Raw genomic sequence first — 19289 nt, forward strand, 5'->3', positions numbered from 1 at the left:
AGAACACGTGATTTTTTTTCCAAAGCAAGTAAAGATTTACAAACATATTTCAAGTCATCTGTGTTCTAGTATGTGTTTTTTTTCTTAACAAACCCACAAATACTGCTACAAAACTCATAAGGCACTTCTGCAGTATGTTGCTGTTATTCCTTTTACAAAAGCAGGGCCCTTAGGCTCCAGTCAAGATTGGGACCACATTTTCCTGAGACGCGGTAAAAAACATACAAAAATGCAGACTTTTCTTGAAAGAGATGATAGCTAAAACAAAGACAGGAGGAGAAAAAGGGATAGAGAGAAGGCAGCCTGGTGCCATGCTGCAGGTGCTTTGCCCCTGTGCCAGATCATGCTGCAGAGGCAGGAGAAAACGGCTAACTACTGCTTGGTAGTTTTGAAGCAGCAAACATACTATACCAGAATATTAACTGAGAAGTGAAAGCTATACTTTGGCAGGCAGAACATGTACTGTAATATATTATCATACACTCAGCCACAGTACCATCAACATTATTATGGCAAAAGCAGCGCACTTAAAAGATGAATTCTTGCATGACAGAAAGGGCTGAACAGCATTAACCATTCCTTCATGTTCACTGCCTTGTTCACTCCAGACAATACCTTTAATAGCAAAGTTGAAGAAAGCAGAGCTCCTGTCACCATTGCTGGAAGCCTCGCAGCAGACGGTGCCGGTGCTCCTGAACATGCTGGCGTTAATGGTGCTCTCAACCAGGATCCGCTCGAAGGAAGGCACCGAGGAATTTGTGTAACTGATTTTCACATCCATGGGAGATATTGTGGGTGAATCAAAACACCTGGGGAAAACAATGCTGACAATTACCTGCTGTGGACTGCTACCTGGAATGAATGACATGGCCTGCTGTGAAGGCAGTCACAACAAGACCACCAGGTAATTACACCACACTACTCCACAAAGGGACTGAGATGGAGATCTTATCCTCAAAACCCAGCCTACTCACAACTCTCCTTGTCTCCTATGTAGTGGATGAAACTTATAAAGCAAGCCAAGTGGAAACCATGAGGTTTTTGCATTTGCTGTTGAGTAGGGAAACAAACAGGTGTGTAAGTCCACCGTGGGTTTTGTAACCATAAATTCTGCATCTCCAGTTTCAGCTTTAAGCAGTTGTGGTCCATCTCCTACTCTTGAACACTTTCCTCAGGCATTGCTTTATTACAGCACAAAAAAATCCACGAAAAATCCATAATGCACCTACAACACCACCAAGCTTATATGCAGCCAGGAAACAGCCAGTTTTGTTCTTTCAAGATGCTGCTAGTTAAACTAGTCAGAAGTCTGCAACCCTTTTTTAAAATTAATTGCAATGTTAACAATGTCACATATTCACTATATGAGCACACATTACAAAAATTATGATAATTATTTTAGGCATAAAACATATTATGCAGGTAGGAGACATGACTTGCTAGTATGAGATCTGCAAGCACAGTGGAAGTCAACAAAAATCTTAAAATGTGCTTCACAAATGCTCACTTCACAGTGAAACTGTACTGTCTTTTTAGAAGCATGGCAACTAGACATCAGGTTTTATTCATAATAACTCCAGACTTGTTTACTTGTCATATGCTTCATGTGAATAGAAATCTAATTACTTTATGTCTTGAAAAATTATATCATTACACAATAAGACGAAAGATAACAGCCATATTCACAAGTGATTCTGTGATTGTCATTCTGTGAAATTGCATTGAGAATGTGTGCCATTTGGGGCCAAACTGATAAAAACCTTAGCTAGCCTGCAGCAGAGAGAAAATTTGGCTTTTATTTTTCCTCAGCAGAAAATGTTGATTATTCCCTCTTCAACATTGGAATACAAAGGGGAGTAATGAAATGTAGTGCTCCCTTCCCCTCAAACCACTGCAAATAATGCAATACCTAAAATGATGAAAACAGTGATGCAATGTAACAGTTACCAAGTAATTTTTTAAGTCTTAATTTTTAATTATAAATTGTGTATGTGGCATGTAGAGTCATTTCTGGAAGCTCTGGTTACTTAACTCACCTCTGCTCAGTTCCTGGGCAAAAATACCAGTATATGGTAGGGGCTGGGAACCCAGCTGCTACACACTGGAGAACGCCATTGCTGAGAATATCCAAAGTGAGAATTTCTGGTTTTGCTGCAACAAACACAAATGAGAGTAACATTTTTATGGGAACACAGAATTTGAGATGCCACGTGCTCATCACCCTAGCAACTTGTGTGCATTATCACCCACGGAGTAAGGTGAACTGAGCTTCCCACAGAAAAGGGCATCCAGGCCTGAACTGGTGTTCTGTGTCACTGGGAAAATTTCAGTTCTTACACTGAATGCATGGGCTGGATTTCAGAACACCTAACCTCCACCATGCATTGGGGTTGATGAAAGATCCTGAAACAGCAGAGCCCAGAGTTTAAGAAAACAAAGACGCATTTGTTTTGGAACAAGAAGGCAGTTCCAGTTTCTGCAGAGGATGACTTTACCAGCCTCTAAAAAAAGACAGTTTCTCCACAGTTGTACTAAATGGGTCAAACCGCATCTCTTCTGCATCTGCTCTTTTTATCAAATATTACCAGCACAGCCCAAAAAAGAACTGCAGTGCAATGCAACCAGTACCTGTCCCCATCCCCACAGAAGGCATCCCAGTAAAAAAACAATACCAAAATGCCCAACTGGCTCACTTTCTGAAATGCTGCATGTAGAGAAAGCTAGTATTTGACTGACTACATTAGCTGTCCAAGCAATAATTCATGATTGCTGTGGTGGTTTACAAAGCTGCCTGGTTCCTCATGCCACGATGCTGCCTTCAGGCCAGGACAACATCTACGTGGTTCTGGCAAATATTAGAAAGTTGTATTTCTTGGGAAACTTGAATTAGAAGCTTCATCTCCCATAGCTATCTTAGCTTCCTTGCAAATTATGTTAAAAATAAAGTTAATGGCAAAACCAGACTATATTCCAATGATGTTGCTCACCTGGTACAAATTAATAGCCCATTATTAGTTAATAAAACTTTACAAAATATAAGATGAACTTCTGATGTTCTAGAAAGTTGTGAGGCTGTATTGATGACAGTGGAAGAAAGATGATTTATTGCAGATAAAATCCACACGCAAAGACTGCACGGTGTTAGTTTTTAATGAATATTCTACTCACTGATTAAATTAGAGGCAATAAAACACACGTATATTCTCAATCACGTAGCATCTCCTCATGACTCATGTTACAGGAACCGAATGTTCTTTCGTTTCTAAATCCAAATGTTGTGTTTTATGCAAACCACCCAGAACCGAACATTGTTGCAAAATGTTGAGATGGGTTTTCAACATTACTCATTTGGTGCAGAACTTTCTGATAGCACGCAGCATCGTACACAGTCTTAGCGTTCAGGGAATATACATAATTCAGCTTTCTGAAGCTTCTACCAACATGGTTAAATTGTGAAATTGTAATTAGCCATGTGCAAACAGTTTGTTTAGGTATACGCTATGTGTTAGGCAACGTTACATGATAAAACTCTGGCTGTGCGTCTGTCCCAGCACCTGTAGCACTTTCTTAAAAATGTCTTGAACCTCTAATCTCGCTGAATTTATGAATTGCTTTTCAGCTCTTATTAATGTTGATTCTGAATGCAGCAAAGAAGACTCATAAGAGGTCACTTCTGTTTTAACTCAGTGCTCTGCATGACAACATAGTGGAATCAATTGCTTTTTATTACCAACTTCATCATTTAGCACAGAGAAATAAATGTCTACAAAATAACATTTAATAGGTATTGTCTATTATCACAGCCAGAGAGCTTTCCTCCTGCAGTCACATTTTCTGGACTGCATTGAATCTTTTTGTAGTATCATGGTGACTCCTTGTTTGCTCACTGCATATTGCAATGACAAGAAAAATGTTGATCTTGGTTTCACGTGATCTCTAGTACCATGACCAGTTTTCTCCTTGCAGTATGAGTCCCAACTGCACAGATAGTATTTTGTTGACTATAATTAAATCCAGATATTATTTTGCACTAAATGCAGAGATACCAGTTCGAAGATTCCTCTGCTAATTACTAGATGCACAGTATCTTGCCACTCTGGAGATTTCTACAATTTCTTAATTGTAACTCAGTTCAGCATGCTGCTTGTCAAATTGTAATTTTCTTTTTGGCTCCTAATGTCAGAGCTTCTTCCTTCCCTACTTTATGTCACACTTACTATGACTGACTACATTTTATTTTAGCAATTTAGTATTGTTTCAGATTAGCATATGCGATTGCTAAATGTGTTTAAATGAAAAGCAACTATTTCTGCACAGGGTTTTTCATGTCTTTCAGCAAATGCTTCAGCATCGATTTGTGTTTACGTGAAGATATCCTCCTGATTATGAATCCTGTTTTACCTGTTTGATTGCTTTCTGCTGATTACATGCCCGAGCCAGACTTGTAAACACCAGAAGCTAGATCGCAGCTTATGCAAAATCCCAACTGACAACAATGCCAGGTCACAACACATAATTAGACCAGTATCTGGCCCACCCACACGACTCTCCTGTGGTAGTTACTCTATTTCAAAAAATATGTTATATTGCTGTGCAGTTTGGGTTCCATACCTGAACAATGAGCGTTTTACATGCTACTGAAAACAGGAGGTTATTTTTCCTGAAAAATGAACCCTCAGAAGAATCAATCTGTTTCATCTCCTCTTTTCAAAATGAAAAAGATATTTGCAGTAGTTGCATCAAAATGCCAAAAGAAACTCTTTCTGAGTCAAGTGTATCAAATCTGTTTCAGCAGTGTCTGTAGTCAACCACGGCCACACTGAATGGTAAACAGGGCTCTACTGAGATGGCTTCAATACCCTCATTGTATCCCAAGGCTGATCTTACTGCTTACAAGACCAGTAGCTGAAGCAAGAAAGGAGACCTGAATGCTGATGGTTGCACAGACAAGCCATTCAGAAGAACTACATCACAAACATTCTCTCCTGCCACAGCCATACTGATTCACCGTGTTGCTCCTAGCCTTGCTCCTAGCCTGGTTTCCTAGCCACAACCCACAGGGGTTTCAGCCTTTTATCAAGTAGGAGATTCCTCAAAAGCAGCAGCAGCATGGAGCTCTGCACTGAGAACTGACAGCTGATGGTGATAAACCTTTATTTTTTATATTTTTTTAAATGGTATTTTGCCCAGACTGCTCCTGAGTAGCCTGAAGAGCCCACAGCCCTTTTCTCCAAGCACGTGTATGATGCCACTGGTTGGAACACATCATCCAGCCTCAAGGGAACTGATGGCTTCATGGGCAGCCTGCTATTTCTTCCATTCCTGCACAGAAACTAAACTTCTTGCTCAGCACCGTGCTCAACTATGCTGTACAATAGTAGAATTCCCTTTTGTGACTATGATCCACTCCTACCCAAGGTGGCAAAGGATATTTGAAGTTGCCAGCACCCTCAGCTTAGAAATCACAGCTAGGGAACTGAAATGTACAACACCACAAATGACATTCATAGAGAAAGAAAGAAATACCATGTTCTAAAAGGAGCCCAAGTGGCATTTCTAGACCCAAACTACAGCATTGCAAATATTGACACTACAAATGTTGAACTTCAATGATAATTAGGCAGAATTCAGAAAGTAGTATCCAGAATTTTATGCATTTGTGAAGTCTCAATGGTCCTCTGCATCAGCCCATGCCCAGAGAAGGATCTATTACTGCTAAAGCACTCCAATGATGTATTTGCAGCACATCCACTCATTTCCTACATATTTCATTGTCCTAGGCTTGAAAGCACCACTGTCTACCTTGCCTTAGTTTCTCCTTTTTGCCCTCAGTCCCCTCCTTAAGCTTTGCCTTTAGCAGCTGCCAATATTTGTGGGCTGAGAGTGTGAAACTCTCTGACAGGATGGTTCTGCTACGAAGGATGGAGTTTCCTGGACGTTTCATTTAATTCATTCTGAAGTTCAGCTTTTGTCCTGAAGAATGCTTCTGGGAACTGAGACTGATGCTTTTTATTTTTTTACAAGCATATAAAGACGACAGCATGTGCGTTTGTAAAGCTACACAGATTTCTCTAAAACAATGGAGATGTATATTATTATGCAGATGTATTTAGATACCAAAAGGCATAAGTGAATAATTCTTCTGTCAAGTTTTCAAACTTCACATCCAACTCAAACAATTTAAAGAAAATTAATAGCTTATCTTGGCTGCCAAAAATGCAAATTATATGTATACGTATAAACTCTGTATATCCTGATCCATGTTACATTATCAAAGTTTTATGGTCCATGCTCATTTCTGAGACCATCTTTCCAGGTGTTATAGTTTTTTTCCTGTGTAAACTATCTATCTGCTCTCCAGTAACCTCTGGAATACATTTGCCAGAATGTAAGGTCATGCTGGATTGTAGGTGGATTTGTGTAAGTACTCTGCACTTTTATATCTTGACATTTAAATAGTTTTGCAGCATGTGCTTCACTTCAGAAAGCCTCTCATATGCTGAACCACACTGTGACATCTTGTGCATACATTATGTTGTATAAAATACAATGACTGTGATAATGAAATATTTCAGACTGTTCACTTTACTTACTTTTCACATAGACATTAAATGTTACAGAGGAGCTGGCATCTGAATTGGACACAAAAAATGTGTAAATGCCTCCCTCTGTTCCTTTTAATCGTGTAAGGTGAAGTTCACTTGTATAACTGCAAAGAAAAAGAAATCATTAGCGATGCTCACAACCTAAAGTCAATGGGGAATTGTTGAACAAAAAGCTAAGGTGGGAATTATTAGTGCACTCTTTTCTCCTGCCTACACCATTCATACAGACACACTTACCAAGAATTATCATCCCTTTTGCCCCATAGCACTCAAGACTACCTTTTTTTTTTTTTTTCCCCATGGGATTTTTGGAGGACCAGGACTCCAGAAAGAAACAGTGCATGGCAGAAATAAAAGCATAAACTTTTGTTCGGAGCATTGTGCTCAACTGTGGTGGTAGAGGGTGTCTCCACACACAAACTTTTAATTCCTCAACTTATTGAGCAACAATGATATCTTGTAGGTGAGTTGTGAGGCAGCCTGGTCTCTCAGAGGGTGTGCTTAACTCAACACTGCTTCATATCCAGGGTAGCAAGACTTCACACCCATTACTGTGGTAAGCCACGTGTAAGGCAAGACCTTTTAAAACACAATTTTCTTGCCATCTACATTTTCATATTTCCAGAACAGACTCTAGTTTGCTGTTTCAAAGGGAAATCGATAGCACTTAAAGCAATTCTTATTACCTGTTATTGCCCACAGTCTTGAACTTGACATAATGGTCCGATGAATTCTGCAGTGTTTCATTCATGTACATCCAGACTTCTTCCTTCGGTTTTGGATATGCCTCATATTCAACTGTTAAATTTCCATTTTGTCCTGCATTTATATCTATTGTGGTATTCATTGTTGCAAGCAAACGGACAAATCCTTTAGCTGATGGTCATAATAGGAAAAGAAAAACAATTTCAGGGCCATTTAGGAGATTGCCACTACTCTAACCACGCTTACGCTACTTCAAGATCAGTGATCAAACGTCCAACTGTGAAACGGGAAACCTTATCTACAAAGCAGAACTTCAACCTTCACCTGCTAAAACCAAGACCACTAGCTATATATAGCAATGAGGCACACAACTTAAAGCAGTCTTGTATGCTTTAACAGAAAGAATTCCATCTCCTGGTGATAAATACCCTTTATTTGCTCTTGGAAAAATGCAAACACATGCTTGATTCTCCTCAAGTGTTTACATTTTTCAAAAAATCAGTCACTAACTTTATGGAATGGAAGAAACAGTAAAAAAGGCAAGATAAATTGATCATTTATGACAATATAGTACAGTATTTAATGATTCTTTGTCAAGTGTAATTAAGAACGACATTACAAATGAAGCTATTAAAAACTGTAATTAGAAAAAAATGTACTACGTCGAAAGGCCTGGATAGCGATTGTCTTAAACTAAGGCATTTCTGTTCATCTACTGCTGGGTCTTAATCTTTTCTTTGGCAGATACCATTTATCACTGGGTAGTTCTGTTCCAGAGTATCATGTGGAGCAGCGGCATCCTTACTGCAGTGGCTTTAATTTCATTAATAAACTCGTCAGCTTCAGGATTATTCACTTTGAAAGACAAATTTTTCAGTCCTATTACAAAAATTCATGTGGGAATTACCAGTTTGACAGACAGACTACAATGACAAGGAAACATATTTCCTGGGAATGCTTGAATTTAGCCCCCAAATCAATCTCAGATCTCTGCCTCTCTCCACTTTCCAGTGATCAAACTGCTGTGGCCAGCTGGGCACCTGAGCTCATGAAAACAGAAGGCAACGGGCCTTGGTGAAAGCATATGGAGCTGACAGAGCACTTGACAGATGCTTCCGAGAAGAAAGGAAGACATACACTCATATCATAGCAAGCAGGTATGATACAAAGTATGCTCTATTGTCAAAAAGGAAAAAAAGAAAAGGTTTTAAATCTGGAAATTTAAGTTTTTTAGTCCCTTTGAGACCTTTTTTCTATTTTCTGTGCAAGCACAGAGTCGCCTATGCAACCCATATTCAAAACTGTGCCCAAGAGAGTGCAAAAAACCTTTTTATAATCATGCTGTCAATGCCCAAAACAAAGTTCTATAAACAGTTTATAGTTAGATAAACCATTTTTTATAAAAGTAACTAAAACATTTACCAAAATACCACTATTTCTTAGAAATCTTTTTGCTAACATTAAAGCCGCAGTGATTTAGATTCTGATACAATCCAGTATGTTCTATACACCACTTCCCATGATCCTGGGAGCTGGCACGGTTTAGATAAATATAGTCAACTTGACAATGAACGGTGAAAGGAATCCAGGAGACAGAGTTTATTTTATTTTAGGTCAAATTTGAGAGGGTGAGGGGAGAAAAGTATCTTGAAAATGAAATATTCCAGCTTTTCTCTGTTTTTTTTTTTTTTTTTTTTTTTTTTTACTAAGTACAAACTGTTTTTTACTAAATACAAACTTGTTGCTTTATTTTTTTACATTTTATAATGCTGTGCTTTATTTTACTCACATGACTTTCCAAAGTCAACCCTTTTTAAAACCACATTTGCATGTGCAGTAGTCTTTAGAATTCCTCTAGTTAAGAACTTCCCTCCTTTTATAATAAATCTTTCACATTATTCTCCTCAGGGAAAAGATTTTCTTTCATACTTAACACTGTTTCACTCTTTGACATATGAATCTAATCTCTTTAGTAAAAAAAAAAATTAAGAAAACACGTTAAGAGTCCTACCCCCTCAAATGGTGTAGCAAGGTTAAGTGCACTCAAACCTCCGCAGCTATGCTGGAGATTTGACCCACAGAGATCAAGTGCTTCTGTTTTCTTTAAGTTATTGGGAAAGCAAAACAGGCTATATTGCAGGGGCATTTGTGCACCAGAAAAGCAAATTTGGTAAGGAAGAGAATACAAGGCCTGGCCCTCAAAGAACAGAGCAGTCTCAGTTGTCCTCGGTTGCTACATCCTTGAAAGGTGAAGAATTTGAAGTATTTTAGCCAACTACACAGACTCGGTCAGAATTATCAAGCATATGTCCTTAATTAGACTATCAAATTAGCACTTTTGGCAGCCATAAAAATTCAAAGGCCTGGTGTATCATACACGCTAACATACAGCAGCTGAGATCTACATGAGTCCGTTATTAAACCAGGAGAGGAGGTGACTTCGCTCACTGTTGAGAGACATTATCCCAAGCCTAAGGAAGTGATGGATGGTGGATTTACCATGGTGGTGAGCTCCAAAGCAATTTTCGTGCTGCCTATGCACACTTCAGTGTTCCTCACTGCATTATTTTAAATAGAGATACATATATAACTTCTCCCACGTAAAAAAACATTGACGTGCCGATGTCAGCGAAATTTCCAGCGCTTGGAAGGCAGGTACTGAAGATACGCTTTGTGCTTGTGCTGCCAAATTACTAAAGCGTAGGGATAGTACCACGCAAAGGTAAATTACTTGCTTCATTAAGACTGGATTAAATTTAAAATTAAACCAGAAAGGATGAGAAAAACCAGAGAGATGGAAACAGTGTTGGGTGGTTGTTCTAATACCGCAATCCAATCACATGCAAAGTGCTACAGAAATTAAAGTAGTCGCACACTCCATAGCCCTTCCTGAACCATTTCAGTATGATACCAGTCTGCAGTAACCTTTTAATAAAGCAATTTACTCATTCAGGTTTGGGGGAAAGGAGATAGAAGGAAGGGAGAGCTAGGTATCTTAAGATTTCTACGAGAACTATTTACCTAATGCTTTCAAGGTTACCGTGGCATTGGTTTTTCCAAAAGGGTTTTCTGCTTGGCATGTGAATTCTCCAGAATCATTAACTCCCACTGAACGGATGTTCAATGTTAATTTCCTTTCGTATCCATAATCACCCAAATTTCTGCTTTTGCTTGTAACAATCTGTCGGTAAAAAACAATTAACATCTAAAACACTGTGTATGCAGCATCTTTCCTCGATAAATTAAAAATAGAAGTAATTATAACTTCGCTATATTAATATTCATAACTTTAAACCAGAATAATAAGCCATCACGACAAACCTGTCACTAGAATCTCTCCATGCAAAACAAGTGTGTGATCAGCTGTCTTTGAGAGATAATACTTCCTCCAGTACTAGTCCTTTTCTTCATTCTTTCTTTTTTTTTCCCCGAACTGCACTGTAAGGCACCCTTCTGCTGCTTTTCACTAGGTAAACTGCCCAGGTTCCCACCTGATGTTTTGAGGCAGAAGGTGCTTTCAGCTCCAAAAAGATCCAAGGAGCCCCAAGGGCACACAGCACCTTGTAGTCACATTCCTCCCTCCTCAGGCAAGAACAAGTGTTTTCACCTGCCCCAAAAGCAGACCAGTCCAAAATACAAAGCTGACCCACAAATTTCTTCAAATATTTCAGTCCTGTGGAAAGAAGGGTGCCGTGCCTGCAGCCAGATTCAGCTCACTCTGAACTTCTAATGCCAATGATGATGAAGACCAACAGAAGGTTTTATTTGCACTAACATTCTTAGAATCATAGAATCACTGAATGGTTTGGGTTGGAAGAGACCTTAAAGATCGCCCAGTTCCAACCCCCCACTATGGGCAGGGACACCTCCCACCAGACCAGGTAGCCCAAAGCCCCATCCAGCCTGGTCTTGAACACTGCCAAGGATGGGGCATCCACAGCTCTGGGCAACCTGTGCCAGGGCCTCACCACTCTCACAGTAAAGAATTTACTCCTTATATCTAACCTAAATCTATCCATTTATTTAATTTAAAGCCACTGTGCCTTGACCTGTCACCACCCTGTCTAATCAAGAGTCCCTTCCCATCTTTCTTTTAGGCCCCCTTTAGGTACTGGAAGGCTGCTATAAGGTTCCGCAGCTCTCTCAGCTTGTCTTCATCAGAGCTGCTGAAAATGACCTGCATGCCTTGACTTTCATAACGTTCAGAGGCTGCAGCTATTGTGAAAAGTGGCTGCAACTCTGAAGTTTGACTCACTACACAAGTGGTGTCTAAAAATCACCAAACTCTCTAATGATTGCAATGCTTCCCAGAGAAATACAAGAGAGAATTTAATGTACTGGTGTTTCATTTTCAGCTGGGTCACTTTATGCCCCAAGTCCCCATTGCAGGCATACTGCAGAGAGACCTGCTGGCAGCATGCTTTACACAGCATCCTTGCTCTGGAACCCACTCTGCTTCTCTGTCCATAGCAATCCACATTTGCTAATCTTACAGGCAGCTGGACACTTCTTTTCCTTTCCAAAGCACTGAGTACATGATGACTCTGTGTCTACATATGTGTGCTGGAACTAAAGAAAAAATAACTAATTCAGTTGTTGACTTTAGTTTCTGTGAGATTGTTCAGTGTGCATGGAAAGACTGATAAACTCACAATGATTAATCCAAATTCACTTGCTATGATTTTCTTGTAGAGTGATTTCAATTCTTGGAGGTGTCAGGAAGTTCTGGTTGAATTTTATTTTCTCTACACAGTTTTGTTTCCTTCTGAGTAATAATAACCACCTACAGAAGTCTGTTTTGTATGGAGGTGCTTGCTTACAGCAAGTCTCCTAATTTTCAGAAGTGGTGATAACCTCTGTCACATGAAGAAACAGGTGTGCAGTTTTTTCCTTTAACCTATTCAGGTAAAATTCTGCATCTGTTTAAACGTGAATTTTATGTATTCTGTTTCAGTACAAAATTTAATTTGGTAGTCAATATTTAAAAGACAGCATCCCCTGCTATTTACCAGAAAGGACAGAAAAGTCAAATTTATTTGGTCAAAAATATTTTCCTCATGGCTTTTACTCATAAAATGAAAAGGGAAAAGCATGAAAACATAAGGGAAGACCCCGATCCCATCAGTCATAACAAAGAAAAGCAGGGGGAGGGACAAGGAAAGAAATGCAGTTCTCAAACGAAAGACTTGCGGTTGACCTTGGCACAGGACCAAAAGCCCCATCTGCAGGTCCCACGCTGCCTTCATGTCACTGAGACCTCAATAGCCCCCAGAGCCGCGAGGTGGGATTTCTGGAGCAATGAGCACTTAGTGAGAGAAGCTGTGCCAGATACCCACCCCAGGGAACCGGCCTCCAGTTCACTGTTTGCCTGAGGATATGTGATTTATCCAAACATCACAGCATCACAGAGGCCTTTTTTTCTGTGCACACTTGGACTAAAAATTATGCATTCTGGTCACTACCAGCAAAAGTAAAGGCCCAGCCAATTAGCATGGGAGAGTATACAGGAGGATTTACCAACAGGTCTTCACAAGGGCTTTTAATCATTTAAATTTTGGGGTATAGCCAGAAAACTAAAACGTGTCCTTAAACGCAAACCAGTGCCTGCTGATGCCTGGGCCTGCTCTTACTTACAATTTTTTGACTCATAGCCCTGTGTTTCAAGCACTGAGCTGCAGGACATGCTGGGTGACCAGGGGAGGGGACCTCTCTGCCGCTGGTCTTCAGCAGAGCTGTGCTGCTAGTAACCAACTCTCCTGGAGTATTTATTTTGCTAATAATTGAATTTGGGCATGTCGGGCAGCAACTTCAGCGATCACTTCAGACAGTTCCCTAGTTCATTTTTCAAAACTTTCCCAGTTAGTGAAGCACACCATATAATTTAAATGAATTAATCATTCCTATGAATGCTTACTACTATTCCTGTCACATACAATCCCATGCTAATTAGCAGGTATTTTACTGTTAATGATAACGACTAGAATATGTAATTTGCAGTCCATGTGTTGATATTTGCAGCTCCCATTGATTGCAATGTGATGTGTAGGCACTCCGTGCTTCCGTATTTAGGCAGCCCAACAGAGGTCACCTAAACTTCACACTGAAGTGCCTAACTTTAGCTTCTGTTTGTAAAGAACAGCCAGCACTGATAACTTCCCTCCCAGAAATTTTCAATGATCCTGGAGGTTTACATGGGCACGGGCCAGTCGTTGGACCCTCACCAGTTTGTAGGATGTGGTATCTTTGGAAAGGCAGCAAATCCAAACCAACCCCGTGTCAGGTATGCAAGACAAGCACATGAACATTTACAGACAGGTAGTGTACTGTGCTGAGGCATACATGATGCAGCTAAAGGAACTCACCCCACTTTTGTGAGAGATCCAACTAGCTTGTACGCTGCTATCCACATCCGTGATTATGCATGTAACTTCAAATTCTTCCCCTTCTTTGAGAAGCTCATAGCTTTTAGATAAGGTAATGACTGGAAGAGCTTTGTGAACTGGAAAACAATTTATAAGTGTATTACTTTTCATTACCCTTGGAGTTTCCCAGAGGGGATAAAAATCAACAGTCATTAACTTTCCAATAAAATTTCAGGCCTCCAAGAGGTATTCAAATTTCTTTAACATATTACACAGTTGTTTCTTTACAACAAGCACATTTCAGCTTCAATCTCCCTTCAAATTAAACCTAAAGTTAGACAATACTTGTTAGAGCTTAGCAACTTGCATGAATAAACTTGCAAATGTTGAACCATCAATAAGACAATGGGACATTCCGTGACAGTGATTAAAATGTTGCACTCTATAACTGAAAATACAGCCAGGATCGGTCACTGAAGAACCACAGCCTAACATTAATTGCAGTTTTTAAATATAAAATAGAACAGCTGATGCAAAGTACTGTCCGACAGGTCCCTGACAGGCCCTGACAGGAGGTGGACCTCCTTGGAAGCTTCTCTCCCCACGTAGGACAGGTACAGCTCGAGGTGTTCAGCACACCTGTCTCTGAAAGCGCTAAAACTATGAAGGTTCAGAGGCAGGGGTGGCTGGAGCCAGGACCACTGACACCTTTGTCACCTGGAAGGTAGGTGGTTACAAGCAGCCAGGATTATGTCTGTTTTGAGAAATACTGCAGACCTACTGTCCTGTGGGCTAGCTGTACCCCTGTTGTGCTTCAGGGTGCCTTTTGACAAGTCAAGTACACTTGAGGACTATGCATCTCTTATCTCAGCAAAGCTCTTTAGCTCTGGTGCTTCCACAGTTTTCTTCTCTGTTTTCTTAATCCTTTCCTTAAAATTTCCTCACTTGTGAGACTCCAGGCTTGCACCAGTAGAAGTTAACCTCCCACTAGGGCTTTTATGCAGGAAGACTCAATTTCAAACTGTGACTGCAGAAAATCAGATAAGGCATTCTAGACTCTCTTCCTGCCTCTGACACAGACTTTGTAGTTGTATTAAGCAAATTATATTAAACTTAGGAAAATGCCATGCTTTTCATCCATTCATATTTTAACAATAATGTTTTCCTCATGTTGCTGTAAGCGGCTATGGAAGGGAACAAAGAACCATGTTTGCTCTCTTCAGATATAAATGCCCACATAAAATTCACACCACAGCAGCACCCAAGAGACATGAGGAAGCCAGTGCAGAATGCATGCTGTGTTCTCACCCACCAGCAACTTCTAAGGAAAAACAAAAAAAAAGCCATAATGCCCCTCATTGTTTAGAGAAGGGCTGGACATAAGCACTCCCTGTGTTACAGTAACAGGGTGGTGTATGTTTGAGTACGCCTGCACAGTTCCCCGTTTCATGGACCCTCTTCTGACATTCTGCACCAGAAGTTCAGGCTGTGGGGTTTAAGTGCCATACTTCTGATTACAAAAGCATTGCCTACAAAAGGTGAACACTTAAGTCTTCAGCTAAGGAGACAGTGGGGACTGGTACTGATTTAAAACTACAGCCCAGTTATTACAACAAATGCCAACACCGCAGTGCTGCCTTACTGCTGGTGGCCTTCAGCAGATGCTTCCACTCAGTGCACACTTCCTCCCAGATGGAGAACATGGGCAGACTGCCCAGGTCCTCCAGGCCACATACTGCTGCCTACCATCAGTGGGCTGCTGGCGATGGATGCCAAGTTAGTGCCTTGTTGTCTGAAGTCACCATTGTATTAAGCAAGTGCAGGCTTCTACCCCATAAAAAATGAAATAGTCCAATATGACAACTTGCATTCTCCTATGTCAGAGACATGACAGTTGTGTCAATCAACTGTTAAGCAGTTTCTTTCTTTGGCCATTCCTGAAAAAACAGTTGGAAAAAAACTTGTTACAGAACAAACACCAGAGACAGCAAGAATGGACTTGATTTTTTTTAGTCAAAGGAGAATGCCAGAGATGCCTGTACTGATTAAACTTTAGTTCTCTTCTCATTAATTAAAATTTCTTATTATTCATTAGAAGACATTAAAATTCTCTCTGTTAGATTCCAAATCACCAGGAAGAAGACTTCTTCAATTTGCCATATCAAACTGCAGACTTCAGTCAGCCCCTGCTGTCAACCCCTTCCTACTGCTGAGGAGGAGCCCAGGACCAAGCAGGGCACACCACCACAGGCATGAAGAAGCAAACACCACTGCATCACCTCCTTCATGAACGCGAGGGGTGATGCTTGTCATGGCTGATCATCACCCTGCTCCTAACTCCACGTGGGAACCCACTGAATACCCCTCTGAAAGCACAAGGATGACCACTGGGATCCCCACCTCATGCTCCCTGCTCAACAGCCGCCACCTCAACCTTGGCCGCATGACAAACACACTTGCAGTGACAGAAACAATGCAGCAAAAATCTGCACAAGCGAGAGATGGTCCCTTGCTAGGCCTTACTGCAGCCCCAGCATTGCCCACATGTGCTAGAGGAGACACACTCAGCTGGAGCAAGGGATATTTAAGGAGCCCAAGAACTACACAGAGAGTAAACTGTCGTACTTGCCCCTGAGGAAACACTGAGACAGTCTCTCCCTCTGCTTCTCTTGGGAGTATTTATAGAGCAGATTAACAACATGTAGTGCGATAGCAGGCTCCAAACCTTCCACACAAAGCCTGCCTGTATTGCACTGTGCAGCCAGGCATGGGGCTTCTCCTTCCCAAACCCACCTACCACCCTGCCCTATTTCACCTGAAGGTAAAATACAAAGCCTCATCAAGGTGTTTGCAGAGCTAAGTGGTGTATCTGGCTGCCCAGCCACATCACATTCCTCACTTGTACTGGGAGCACAGTTGCTGTCGTGAACATCCTCACTCATAAAGACAGAGACAAATGATGACTCTGTGCTCCCCCAAGATCTGTCTCTCTGCTGAATCCCTCTTCTTCAATGTCATCTATCAGTTCTTCCTGCTGTCACTTATGGGCAGCAGGCATGTGAGTCATGCATCCAAATCTCCACTTTGCCTGCACAAGCCTGTCCAAACCTCGGGGCATTGGTTTGTCCCCCAGGTTTAACAGCACAACCCAAGTTTCTTACATGGTGAAAAGAACACCTGGAAATCACCTTAAACAGGAAACATGAGTGATCGTGGCCAAACCTGCCCAGCACAGCCACAACCCATGTCTCACATGGCAATCTGTACCTTCACACAACTTGCCCAGAACAAACTTCCTAAGACTACCAGTTTTCTCTGGGCTGCCTACAGCAGCCAGAGGTGCCACAAAGTAATCCCTTGGTGCAGAAGCACATCTGAGTAGAAGATTCCAAAAGTCTCTAGATGAGCCACCACCTTGAGCCTCCCTGCGGCAAGCTCAGGACACAAGGGGAGATTTCTCTTTGGAGCACTTCCCATCAATTCCTGTGAAGATGAAAATCAGGTGCTCTACAAGAGGACAAAAATCCTGTGTTACCTGGCCTCACATTCAGGAAGATGTGCTCCGATATTTTCTCGACTCCGTTATGCTTTGCCAAGCACTGGTAGCAGCCCTTGAATGACCTCTGTACGTTCTTTATAATGATGCCTTTCTGTGGATTAGGAATGAATGTCATATTTTTGGGGAGAGGTTTGCCATCACATTTTCTCAGGGTGAAATTCGAAACATCTGGATCTGTTAGTGGGCACACCAGCAGGATGTCACTGTCTTCTTTTCCATAGATGAGAGAATCAACAAGGAAGAGCACATTTGGATCTGTGAAGGAACACAAAGACCTGTAAGAACAGCTGACATTGCAGTGGAAACTTCTGATAACCTTAACTCTGCAGCTGGGCACTTATTTCAAAGAATGTTTTACATTTAGCCAGTAAAACTGAGTATTACCCAATTCACGTTTACTAAGAGACATTAACTTTTGTCTTAAAAGAGCAGCACAACAGGAGATGTGCAGTAGCATTCAGTACCAGACACGCTAAAGAATAATGTGCACTAAAAATAAAACCTACTGCTTTTTTTTTTACTGGGGGATGGAATTTTTTTTGTGCTTTGTGTAGTTCCAAACCCCCACCATCCACCCCCAACAACAGTAAACAGATTTTCACAGACCATTAAAAGTAATTTGCTTTTAGCTTGTGGCAGGGCTGTAAGGTTTCATGCCCACAGGAGGATTTTGAAGAAATTTATGAGCAAATGGAACTTGAAAAGCACCAAAATTATGGTTTTCACTTCTGTAAAATACATAATCTAAATGAACACACATTGCAACTAGAGGAAGCACCAAACAATTTCTCTCTCTCTCTCTCTCCTCCCTGAAACCAGGGGTATTTTTAGCCTCTGCAGAAAAACCTAGGCATAGAAACAGCATATCTGATTGAAAAATAATCATGTAATCTTTCATAAAATAACTTTTCTAAAGCATTTCATCTTGGCCAACCATAGTACACAAACATACAGTAATTTAAACACTATTACAACCAATGTTGAAGCCCATGATAGCTGATGACCTTGAAACACTAAGAACCTGGCCATTAATAGCAAACACAAAAATAAGGGATGATGTAGTAACAAACACTCTGTAAAAGCATATTTCAGCTCCCATCTGCCCTCTCTACAAGGTAGCATGAATTAGAATTTTAGAAACAGTTTTCTTTCTTCCTGTAAAGTGGCCTTGAACAACTTGAGTCGCTAGAGATCAACAAACTGTGACAACAGAGAAGACTGCGAAGTCTGTTAAGATAACAGATAATATGCATTTGGTTTAAGACAAGACGTATCAGACTGAATATGAAGCATGGGACATTTAGGTAGGCCATTGGGGAATGCTTTCTATCACAAAGGTGGTTCATCACAGAACACAGAAGTTAGTATCTGGTTTCTAAGTGAGAGTGAGGAGTAGTTTTAGCCCTTTCAATACTGCTGCCCAGGAAGAAACCACAAACTAAAAACATAGAAAACTAAAGCATCAGTCTACACCTAGAGAATGGAGACTACTAACAGAAACAGAAGTGTAAAGTATGTCTGAGCAGACCTAAAGTGTGACATTTTGCACACAGAGAAATGCTACAAATAGCTGTCATTGCTAAGCTAGGAAACTGCATACTAGAAGTGCTCATTTAACGTCCCTGGTCTCAGCAAGTTTACGGATTGGTTTCCTCACAGTCCAGTTCCTCCCCAATACAGACAGAGCCAAAGTATCTTCACTGTACAGAAAGCACGGCTCGCTATGGAAAAAATCAGAAGTTCTTGAAAATAGAAGAAAGGAACAAAGACCTGTTTCACCAACAGTTGAACCTGCAGGGAAGGCCTTGTTGGGGTAAGCAGAATCACTGAGGAGCTCTCCTCCCATCTTCCATCCCCCTCTGGAAGGGAAACGTCATGGTCAGAAGACATGGAAGGATTTGTTGTAGGGAATCCAGGCTCAAACAAGGCTGCTCATAGTCATATTCTTTCCTTCACAGCTTTTCCACCCCAGGTACACATTGGGAAGCACCTGCCTTCTGGGCATAAGTCAGGTTCCCAGCACAAGTTGTGGAGGTGCTTGCCATTGCTCATGTCTGA

General features: G+C 40.9%; 1 protein-coding gene across 2 annotated transcripts in view; it reads right to left on the reverse strand.

The window, feature by feature from the left end:
- Nucleotides 1–19289, reverse strand: part of KIT (KIT proto-oncogene, receptor tyrosine kinase) — a gene marked incomplete at its 5' end in the record, with an annotated part of 53787 nt that overhangs the window by 15057 nt on the left and 19441 nt on the right. For both annotated transcript variants that reach the window (XM_084285604.1, XM_084285603.1), the window contains 7 exons: nt 616–809; nt 2037–2151; nt 6594–6709; nt 7292–7481; nt 10332–10491; nt 13673–13809; nt 17208–17486. In XM_084285604.1, coding sequence (XP_084141730.1) covers nt 616–809; nt 2037–2151; nt 6594–6709; nt 7292–7481; nt 10332–10491; nt 13673–13809; nt 17208–17486 — 1191 coding nt within the window. The remainder of the gene's footprint in view (nt 1–615; nt 810–2036; nt 2152–6593; nt 6710–7291; nt 7482–10331; nt 10492–13672; nt 13810–17207; nt 17487–19289) is intronic.

The sequence above is a fragment of the Netta rufina genome (genome assembly GCF_964035555.1).
Source record: "Netta rufina genome assembly, chromosome: 4".
In the NCBI taxonomy this organism is placed as follows: domain Eukaryota; kingdom Metazoa; phylum Chordata; class Aves; order Anseriformes; family Anatidae; genus Netta; species Netta rufina.